The sequence below is a fragment of the Diceros bicornis genome, chromosome 10 (genome assembly GCF_020826845.1).
Source record: "Diceros bicornis minor isolate mBicDic1 chromosome 10, mDicBic1.mat.cur, whole genome shotgun sequence".
NCBI lineage: Eukaryota > Metazoa > Chordata > Mammalia > Perissodactyla > Rhinocerotidae > Diceros > Diceros bicornis.
In genome coordinates, this window is record NC_080749.1 from 50,613,620 (window position 1) to 50,625,610 (window position 11,991).

Sequence of the window (11,991 nt, forward strand, 5' to 3'; positions counted from 1 at the left end):
TCACTAAAACGAAGATTACTGGACCACTGTGAAGTTAAAATTGGATAACAAGATAGAATATTTTTAAAGGTAAATAATTGGAAAAGCATAAATGCGAGGCATTCTAAAGCACAACTGAGATTTCAGCACAATTAATTTTACCCCAACGCATACGTCATTCGGATCAGCAGATTCGCACACTAGTGGGAGAACTGAGGTTGGGTGTAATTCATGGGCTGCCTGGGGGCAGAGCAAACCATGGGAGAGCCAGTGCTGGCTGACTACTTCCTGGTTCTCCTACTGAAAAGATAAGAATGATAAAGGAGATTGGTAAGGCTGTCATCTTGGATAGAGATTAATATTTGTTTCCTAGTAGCCATTTAAAAGTCACTTTCTGAAAAATGACCTAGTGTCGTTTGTGATCCCACTTTGTGACTGTCAAACCAGAGTTCTCATCCACAGAAACCAGATTGTATTTTATTCACCTTCCAGGTGAGCATCACAAAAAACTCAGTGAGGAAAGCTGCCATCAGCATGCCCTGTTTTATGAGGAGTGCACTTCAACTGTCTCCATTGCTTCACCTCTTCTGGCCCACAGTCAAGTTCATATACAAACTGTCACCAGCTGTATAATTTCTCATTAGATTAGAGTTTTCTTTAATTCTAGAGATAGATACTCTGAAGTCTTGACAACAAGATAAATCATTAGTGCAAAAATTGAATTTAGCAGGAAAATCCAGTTACATTAATAACTTACATATTTAAATGTACTAAACTTCTTCAAGGTTGACTTTTGGTTGGGGGAGGGGCTTAAGGCTGAAAAAACAGGTAATATATGAATTGCTTTATCACAATAATTCTCAACCTCGACTGCATATTGGAATCACTCGGAAAGTATTTTTAAAATACCAATGCCTGGGTCCCATCACCAGAAATTTAATTGGCCTAGGATACGACAAAGGCATGCCACTTTAAAAAAAGCACCTCAAAAACTTTAATGGTCAGTCAAAACATTTCTTCCAGGGGAGGCAAAAGAGGCTGGGAAGGTACCCACAGACACTGGATCCCCATAACAAAGTGCTGTTAAATGATGGGGAAGGACTCCAAGAGAAATTCAAAGTGATATTCACAGCTGGTGAAGAAGGTTCCTATGAAGGAGGCTATGATTAGCAAAGACAACTATGAATGGTGAGATAACAAGTAAGGTTACCTACCTCCACCCTCCACCACCTGGTGGGGCTTAAGCGTTTTCATAGGAATCCTCCAATCCTCGTAGATATAATTTAGCTCTCTAAATCCAGCATCTCACTTCTGACTTAGATCCACAGGTATCTTTGAGCTGCCCTTCTGTTTATTCCCAATCTACACGTTTGTTTTGGTGCTTCCCATGTCCTTCTATTGAACACTCTGTTTTCAATAAACCATTTTCCTGGTTGGTCAAAAGCCCTTTGAAGTCTATTCCTCTCTTTCTGTCACATGAGCAACTCCCCAGTGCTCTCAATTGTATTCTCTACTCAGTAAAATATGATTCAGTCCTAACACTGTTCTATTGTCCAAGTGACCTCCATCTCTGCTTTCTTGCCTTGTAGTCAAAAAGCAACACATTTCCTTCCAGATTTCACATATTCCATGTATTTCCTTCTCTGTTCCATACATATCATATCATTCTCTTTGCTAACAAAGAAATATCAAAAAATTTTTTATTTAAAAGTCTGCGATCAGAAAATAATGTCATATCATATAAATTTTTCATGCCCAGATATTTACTTATCTGTTTTCCTCAGAATCAATAAAATAGTCAAAGAGCCACAGTCTATTTTAAATTAAAATGCATGGCTTTAAGGGCTATTTGACATGCAGTAATTATTTGCGTAGTCTTCTAGCCAAGCAGAGAAATTGCTAATGTCTCTGCCCTTGAAGGAAATGAACTGTGCAAAAAATTTCAAGCAAACATGATCCAACTGTTCACACAAAAGGGAGGTTGCATAAGAAATTCATTGTGTCTCTACCCAAATTTTCCCTCGACTTGCCACAAATTAGCATGTACTTCACCTCTTTGGCACCAATTAAAATCATAAACAGATGAGCTTTTGAGCAGAGGAGGGCCGATGTGCCCTCTCCACAGATGGTCAGCATCACATGTTGCAGTAATGGCTGGACATGCCACGAGGGTACCGTATAAAAACGGACTAGAGCACTTCAGCTCCAATTGCTCCGTGTCTAAAATTGCCTCTCTTTCAGGATGGATTTCCTTCATAGGAATGGAGTGCTCGTGATTCAGCATTTGCAGAAGGATTACCGGGCTTACTACAATTTTCTAAATTTTATGTCCAGTGTTGGAGACCCCCGGAATATCTTTTCTATTTATTTTCCACTTTGGTTTCAAGTTAATCAGAGAGTTGGAACCAAGATGATATGGGTAGCAGTCATTGGGGATTGGTTCAATCTTATTTTTAAATGGTAAGACTTCTGTTTTGTTTCATTTTTCCTAAAGCTTATTCTTAAATTTGTAGATTTGGCTTAATGATCACATTTCAAATGTGTGTTGTTTTACTTGGAAAATCTTTCAAACATACCAGCTAACTTGAAACACCGATTCATAAATAGAACTTACAAAAAGCATAGAAATGTATACTTTATCTGACTTAGAAGTAAAATTCCAAAACCCTGTAACACATATGCTGTGATTAACCAAGAAGTTAGTTAAATGAGCAGCACCATAATGAACAGGTCGATGATTCCAGGGACCACTTTGATACTCCCGATTTAAGTACCAAAGCATCCACAGGACTTGTCCTGCAAGGAAACAAGCCCTGGTTTTTTTGGAAACTAGGATGCCCAAACTCCAAATGACTGTGTCATTCTATATAATGAGAGACAGAACTGAATCCAAGTTCTTTCAAAGTCTGTTAATCATGAGATTTCTCCATCAACCCCCTGCTTGAGTCATTTTTATAGAAGAGAATAGCTAGTCTCTAATCATGTATTTAAATATATACGCATATTTATATTTCCTTAAATACAGGATATTATTTGGTCATCGGCCCTACTGGTGGGTCCAAGAAACTCAGATTTACCCAAATCACTCAAATCCATGCCTTGAACAGTTCCCCACTACATGCGAAACAGGTCCAGGTAAGCAACTACAGCAGCCTCAAGTTACTAAAGATATTCCATCAGAGAGACGTTATGTATGACTATCATCTAATAACTGTATGATATTATATAGGGTACTAAAGAAAATGTCATGGGTGAGGATGCTAAAAGTTCATAAGCATAAAAATTGCTAATGATAAAAGAAAGAAGTTTTATGAATAATCTAATTTCATTTTGTTATTTGTAAAAGAGTAAATTACGAGAATATTACCCAAATGATTTTATATTTGGCATTTATTTTTTGGAAGAGTGTAATGATTTGATACTAAAACAAACGAAAAACAACTAGAACAAATTCCCAAATTAAAATCCTAGAAGTGTTGATTTATCTGCTGCTGAGCAACTTTCAAAGTTATTAACGGTCTTCTGAGAATCTCATGAATCAGGGAAGAACAGACAAGATTTCTATAAGAAAGGTAAGAACTTCCCAGTTTTACTAATTCCAGTAAAGAGTATCTCTAATCTTAGACTGGTTTCTTTAAAATTTCTTTTTTTCTCTCACATATATAGTACGTAAGTGGTTTTCTTGGACCATTTCCATTTTTATTATAAGTAAGATTCTGTACAAGTTTAAAATCTTTACTACGGAAGTTGAGTTTATTGAAATATATATATAAAGGAAAATTTTGAAAGTGTTTTGAAATACATATATATATATAAAGGAAAATTACATGTTATTGTAATTTATAAGACTGTGTTATATTGTACCTCACCATAATTTGTTACATAGCATAAAATTCTTCCCATCTGACATCCTGAAACTAACCCTGATATAGTGAATGTGTAAGTTCCTAATGAATTTTCTGAAAATCTTTTTTTTTTGCTCCGATAAAAGTATACATACATCTGTTGTATTACTTATCACACTGTACTAGACTTAATTTTTTATATATCTGGCTCCTCCGATAGACTGTGGGTTCCATCAGGTCAGGGATGGTGTGTATTTTATCTTTGTGAGACCAGTGTGTGATGGATGGATGGATGGATGGATGGATGGATGGATGGACGGATGGACGGATGGATGGATAGTTGGATGGATGGATGGATGGAGTGGTGGATGGATGGATAACCTTTGAGACAACCGAAACGCTACTTTGGTCTATCCCAGCATTTCCCAGCATGTATTCTATCTTATGAAGCATTGTCTGAAAAAAAAAAGAGAAAGAAAAAAGACATATTGCATTCTATATCCACCCCTTGGAAATTTACAACTCACTTAAGCATATAAAAGGTCCTGAACATCCCCACATTAGAAATAGATTTGAAAGAAACAGATCTATAAGAAATAGATTTGTCTTTAACTTAGTGTTGTTCAAAAAGAGACTGATAATTAACCTGAATGAATCTCCACTTGGTGAAAACTCTGGGAGAAGATCAAAGTAAAATGGTAAAAAAATCAAGCAGCATGGGAAAGACATTCTGAGAAGAGAAAAGTTACATGTCTACAGGCTTCTTCTCCCAGGATTGATGCCCCCTTTCCATCTTCTCTTTGTCCATTTCATAGCAAAGACTCCCATTGCAGCGGCCGGCCACAAGATAGGCATAGAGGTAGCTGCTAGTACCTAGTAGTCAACTGGTAAATCAGACATAGTAATGATATCCTGTAGATGTTTGACTTTTCAGCCCAAAGAAAATAAACTGATTCAAGATCCAGTACAAGTACTTTAATTTTCTCATCAATTAAAAACAATTAGAGGGCCGGCCCCATGGCTTGGCGGTTGGGTGCGCGCGCTCCGCTGCTGGCAGCCCGGGTTCGGATCCCGGGCGCGCACCGACGCATCGCTTCTCCGGCCATGCTGAGGCCGCGTCCCACATACAGCAGCTAGAGGGATGTGCAACTATGACGTACAACTGTCTACTGGGGCTTTGGGGAGGAAAAAAAGGAGGAGGATTGACAATAGATGTTAGCTCAGAGCTGGTCTTCCTCAGCAAAAAGAGGAGGATTGGCATGGATGTTAGCTCAGGGCTGATCTTCCTCACACAAAAAAAATAACTAAATAAAAGAGGTTTAAAAAAAATGCTTAAAAAAAAATAAAAACAATTAGATATGAAGAATGAGTAGGGATGTGGCAGATTTTGGTGCAACACCCTGAGTTCTTAATTAGCTTTGAACATTTTAATTTCTGGAATTTGATGAACTTGAAAAATCTAGAAGAAAATTTTTGAAATAATGTTTTCAGGCTCTATTTGACTCAATTTTCTTTATTTCTACCTATGTCTAAACAAAACATATAGTCTGTGCCCTGTGGTTTTTTCTGAGTTCTTTATTTATAATTTTCATGGCTAATATGCTATTTTACTGCCCGTTTCTGATACTGGTACTCTATTAACTACCATTCCAATGTATCGACATTTTGTTTTTGCAGGAAGTCCATCCGGCCATGCAATGGGCTCATCGTGTGTCTGGTATGTCATGGTAACGGCTGCCCTGAGCCACACTGTCAGTCAGAGAGATAAGTCATCGACCACTCTTCACAGGTCAGCTTTGCTCCAGTTTCTGTAGCACTGGAATATGACGGTTTTGAATATATAAAGTCTTTTTAAAAATGCATTTTAGCATATTTTTAGTTGTTGAAATGTGCTTATTCCATTCTACCATAGCCAAAATAGCCAAATAAATAGAAAATTAATATTTTGCTTTAAGACAATGTCAGAATTAGCTCACAGATATTACTGGAAATGTGTAATTGATTAATGATTTGCTAAATGTGCTTCTGGGTTTCCATAATACAATAATCACTTTGGTAGCTCATAAATAAGTCATCTAAAATTATATAAGGAAATGATTTTTCATGTACATTCCCTTGCTTTAAGAATAACTAGAAATTTTGAGAATCATCGTTCCCCTTGAATGGATCAGTTAATTTAGTATAATTATGCTTCCTTCTTTGAATAGCCAGTGCTTTTGACATCAATAACATATATTTTAGCTTTAAAGACTATGCAATCTTTTTAACTAAAAACATTCTAGAGGCAAACTTTAAAGTGAATATTAGTAGATTTAATGTTAGTAAATCTGTAATGTTTAGAAAAGCTTAGAATTTTAAGATTACTCAAAAATTTTATAGGAATTAGCCTGTTTCCTTTTCTTTCCTGAAACATTTTAACTATCATTAAAACTACCCTGAGCATCACTTTAATCATAAATTTTTGGGCTAGCTGAGGTAGGATTTGCCAGTTAATTGCTTAAAAAATACTATAACATATATCGTTATATAAAAGTTCTTTTAAAATAAAAAATTTCTGAGATCCATCACATATTTCACTTTTTAGAGTAGTACTGGGTAATATAAGAAACAAATGACCAAAGTTTATTCTAATGAGACTGCAACATGTATGCCTTAATGTATTCATTATCCAACCCAAAACAACAACAGTAGAAAATTGTTGTAATTTAAAGAAATTAGCATTTTCTATCCATAGACAAGTTTTCAAAGTAGGAATCTAGATAAGCCTCACCTTTTCTCTGTAGTTCATTTCTCCCTCCGATTTCCAAACCTGGAAAAATATTTGTTTCTTCCAAAAAATTTTTTTCTCAACTCTTTTTCAATTATTATAACTGCAACATTTACTTCATCCATCAAAATTTATTTAGTGCCTACACCCTGCCTTAATATCACCAAATCTTTGTTGATTGTTCTTCCATATGGATAACTCCAACTTACTGCCTCTTTGAAAGTCTCATTTCTCTCTATTCCTTAATCTTTCAATAACCAAAATTTGGTCCGGTTATCAGGAACAAACCATTCGGAACCTCCAAGGATCCCTAGAACTCAATATTGCTAATTCTTTTTTATTAAAATGATGAGCATTGTTTGGATTTTAATAGTTTAATGTTTTTTTCCACGTTGCTGCTTCTAATCCACAGTATATAACATATAGGTCAATTCCCTTGTTCCTTATTTTCTATATGTCAAAAAACAAGGAACCAGGGCTCTTGAGAGTCTGTGAAATTAAACCCAATGAAACTTGCTTTTGATGGAGTGTTCGTGCATTTTCCATCAGAGTGGCAGCTGCCTCACCAGTAAGTTTTCTTCAAGCAAAGAAAGGTTGAGAGGGGAGGGTAAAGAGGAAGCACATACGACAGGGAGTAAAAATATATGCAATTCATTCTTGATGATTCTGGATATTAGTAATTACCCCAAACTTGAATTTCCCCTACATCTTTAAAATTATTATCAGGATGTCAAATTGGCGTCCTTTTGCAGTGCTTATTAAAATCTCAGGATATGGCACTGTTTAAGCTTAATGTACTGAAAAATGTAGAAACTTCTCTTAAAGCTTTTCAAATTCTATGGAGCACATGGAGACAACATTTCGAAAAAAAGACTCTAGAATCCTGATGCTATGTCACAGCTAGAAGATTCCTCTGAGAAAAATCATCTGGTGTCACCCCCCTATTTTTATGAGTGATACAATTTCTTTGCTTTTTACGCTTGTATCTATTCTTCCATCGTAGACTGACCTGGTCATTTCTTTGGAGTCTTTTTTGGTTGATTCAAATCAGTGTCTGCATCTCCAGAGTATTCATAGCAACACATTTTCCTCATCAAGTTATTCTTGGAGTAATTGGTGGTAAATATGATCACTTACCTTTAGTTGTGTCATTGGAAAGCTTTAGTGTCATTTGTTTTATGTTGTCAGATTCTTCCTGGTAATCAGTTCCCCAATCTCAGGTAATTTTGTCAAGCCACTGATACTTAATGCTACCTTGGGAGCATAAGTTGTTCAACACACCTCTCAAATCCTCCAGGTACGCAATGGCAGTCTCACATGCTAGCATTAAGGCATAACCTCTTAGTAAGACGGGCTTCTCTGAAGTGTGTCTAGAGCTGAGTCCAACTCCCAAACCACCACTTCAGACAGCCTGCTTGTGTCTTGGCTTGGAGGACTTAATAATGGTCTTCCAACCTGCACACCATGCCACTCTCTCTGAAACACTTGGAGTGATTATTACACGACTATGGACTTCATTTAGCAGCTGTTTTGTATTCCCGTAGCGGCGATCACCAGGATTGAGTTTTTGCAGTTCAGCCCCACATACCTTTCAAAGGCTCTCTAAGTTAATTGGCTATGGCAATTGAAATATTAACTGTAAGCACCTAGATCAGTGGCTTGCCTATAAAGTGGGTTGTCACTCAGGTTACGGACTCCTGAAAGATCTGCCTATGCTAATATGGCTGGCAAAAAGACCACGGGGCAAGTGTGTGTTTTTAGTTATTGCCTAAAAAAAAAGGCTTTGGAAAATGGATAGAACCTACTTGTCTAAAGCCCTTTATCATTAAAAACTATGTCTTAATTCTTTAATTCAAAGAAGAATGATTCCCGAGGGGCTCAAGGGCACATAGTCACCTTCCGTGTCTCTTTCTAATCTCCAGGTATGCTTGTGGCAGAGGCCTTTGAACACACTCCGGGCATCCAAACAGCCAGCCTGAGCACGTACTTGAAGACCAATCTCTTCCTCTTCCTGTTTGCACTTGGCTTTTACCTGCTTCTCAGACTGCTTGACATTGACCTGCTGTGGTCTGTGCCCGTAGCCAAGAAGTGGTGTGCCAACCCCGACTGGATCCACATTGACACCACACCTTTTGCTGGACTTGTGAGAAACCTTGGGGTCCTCTTTGGCTTGGGCTTTGCAATCAACTCAGAGATGTTCCTTCAGAGCTGCCGAGGGGAAAACCACTACAAGCCGAGCTTCCGGCTGCTCTGCGCGGTGGCCTCATTGACTCTACTGCAGCTCTACCATTTCATCAAGATACCCACGCACTCAGAGCATTTATTTTACGTGCTGTCTTTCTGTAAAAGTGCATGCATCCCACTCGCTGTGGTTGCTGTGATTCCCTACTGTATTCATATGTTAATGAAACCAAGTGAAAAGAAGATTAATTAGAGGTGTGCACAGAGTTAGTGCTCTGTGGTCCCCAGATGACCCTCCTCCTCCTCCTCCTCTTCCAGTAGAACCATAGAGCAGGGAGAGACTGGAGGCTTCCAATTGGAGGTCACAAAATGGCGGCGACAGGCTGCATCCCACACATATGTTTAGTTAGGCCTTCACAGTGGTCTTTTTTTTTTCTTTCTTTCTATTTTAAATTAGTTGGCAACATTTAAAAACCAGAATATTTGACATAAAAATCTGAAATTCTGTATTTTCTTGAAAAATCTGGCAACATGGCAATAGAGGGTCTGCATTGCCACCTGGAGACAATTATTGGTTGCTGACTGTCCCCAGTAGGAGGCCTGCACTCTCCATTTTATTACAGTCTTCAGCACCCTGTCAGGAGTCCCAGTATCAGACACCTTTATCATCTTAAGGTCAGGCTGCTTCTGGCTCCTGTGGAAATTGCAACGGAGACCCCAGTCAAATCCAGTCCCTTCAGTTTTCAGATAAGGAAATGGAAGTTCATTCAGGTGAAAGAAATTGTTGTCACACAACCATCGGAACAGGAATTAGCATCCAAATCTTCTGACATGTATTTCTATTACACTATATTTTGTTTCTTCATTTTCGAGGTAAAAATCTGTAAGAGTGAATGCTTTTATATAGATTCTATGATGATTGCCATGTAAGTTAGCTATTTTTCCAGAAAAGACATTGAAATGCCACATCCTATTTGACTTGGGTCTTGATGGAGCCAGCAATGGCTCTAGATATGGATACATATCCAGAGGACAGGAAACAGGCCAGGCTACTGTCTGGACTTGAACCTCTGCTTAAATCCCGGTTTCTGTTTTACAGTAGTGCTTTCCAATATTTCAATAAATGCTGCTGAAGATACTCTGCTTAGGAAATTATTTACCCAAAGAGGCTTGTCTCTTCACTATGACATCCCCATAGTGTTTTTTTGAGGAGCCAATCTTTCAAAACCAGGGAAATCAAGTGCATTTCTTAAGGTCATGCTCCAACCCAGGAGAACTATTAAATGCTTGTATCTGCTGGCTGGGTTAATCTCTATGTATACTGAACTGTGATGAAAATCTACAGCTTTACTTTAGAAAATTATTATTGATGGAATATTAATATTATACTAAGAATTTCTCAGTAAGGTGGTTTTTTTTTTTCTCATTGGGCTTAGTAATTCTGAACTATACTGTTTCAATTAAGTTCATTTTGAGTCAGATTTTGCTGCATATCTTAGTGGCCTGTGATCCACCACAATGTTTTACATAACTTTTCTCAAGAATATCAATACATGAATTATTTTAGATGGTGACATATTAAATAACCTAGAAATATTTATGAAAACATAACAGTTCAAGTGAATGCCATTTGACAAGATATTGGTCAGGGATAACAAAACCTCTAAAATCAAAGTAATTATTGGCTCCTTTCTAAGTGCATTTATAGAGTATATACTGCTGCTTTTACAAAACACACTTAGTAGCTTTCTTTTTAAAAGTCTTTTTGAAGTCGATTTCAGTGGTTGGGAGATTCAGTGGTTGGGAGATTCCTAAGCAAAAAGCTAATGTATGAAGAAAGATCATCATAAGAATGAAATTTGTCTCATGGTGATGTGACATTTGGGGTAAAAGAGAGAAGAATGATTCCTAAGGTGATGATCTTTGTTCATTGGTTCAAGCCCCTCCCCCAGTGTTGTGCTTAGAAGGTTGCTTCAATGGTTTAACACTTTATGATACATTTGCCTCAACACGTACCCTTCTGTAGTTGTCAGAGATTTCATTCCTGTCTAAGAGCCCTTTGTCAAAGCTTCATTTGAGAGTAATAATGTTAGTCTTGAAGAATTCTCTATCCTGATACAGTCTCAGCCTGCTCTTGCAAGGCCTGAGGAAACCGGGGCATTAATAGCCAGGGGATTCTGCTGCAATGCTTGACTCCACCATAAATCCCTTCTTGGTTCCCAGAGAGAGGCTCTCTTCAGCCATGCCACAGTGAGTGCTGTCTGTTGGTTGATATATGATCCTCAGAAGGGGAATAGGATGAAGTGTGGGCTCATTTTCTGTAATTGGTCACCAACAACTCTACCCCTATCTGCCGTAAGGCCCCAAAGTCCCCATGTGATGAGATTTCCCTTTCTACTCTAGTTGAAGTCTCCTGGAGGGATCCATATGGTGGCAAATTGCTTTTGCAATTGAAACGGCTTAGGCAGCAAGAGGAACGAACAGCTTCTCACAGCCTTGGAGAAAATGCCTGCCTTAAATAATGATGGAAAAGACTCTTCTGCTTCCAATTTATTTGCCAAAAGTAAGTAGAATTGAGCTCATTTGACATACTGTTACTATATCCATATATTCAAAATGCCTACACATCTACACATTCAAGATAAAAATGTCAATATCCTGAGCTTTCAGAATGAGAAAATCTAGACAAGTGACTTGAGAGACAAGTCCAATCAAATATATATTTGAAAAGAAGTGCAAAGGAATTTATTTTTGCTGAAACTAGCTATCAAAAGGAGTGTCAAATTTCTTTTCTTTGACAATCTATTGCTTGGACATCTGCCTTAGAAGGTTAAATTGGTGTATTCTTTTGACCTATTTCAGTATAACAGAAGAGTGATTAAAAAAACTATTATAAGATGCCCTTGAAGCTCAACGTTATATCTCCAAATGCTTTATATTTATTCAAAATCTGTAAATAAATTCAAGATCAAATTGGTACATACACATACAAAAAAACCTTGGTATAAGAGAAAGTCAAAAGACTTGGTTTTTAAAATGTGATTCATTTCTCAAGTATATTAAAACTATATATTCCAGCACTCTTAAACTGAACTTTTCACAATGATGGAAATGTTCTATATGTGTGTTGTCCAAATACAGTAGCACTAGCCACATGTGTCTGTTGAATTCTTGAAACACAGCTAAAGCATCTGAGGAATTGCATTTGTAAATTTCATT

At 37.4% G+C, this 11,991-nt stretch overlaps 1 protein-coding gene across 1 annotated transcript; it reads left to right on the forward strand.

Annotated features, from left to right (window-relative positions):
• Positions 1-2,221: 2,221 nt before the first annotated feature.
• G6PC2 (glucose-6-phosphatase catalytic subunit 2) lies at positions 2,222-8,538 on the forward strand. The gene is made up of 4 exons (XM_058548629.1): positions 2,222-2,439; positions 3,005-3,114; positions 5,502-5,613; positions 8,514-8,538. The coding sequence occupies exons 1-4, from the start codon at positions 2,222-2,224 to the stop codon at positions 8,536-8,538; spliced, it is 465 nt and encodes a 154-aa protein (XP_058404612.1).
• The last annotated feature ends 3,453 nt before the right edge of the window (positions 8,539-11,991 follow it).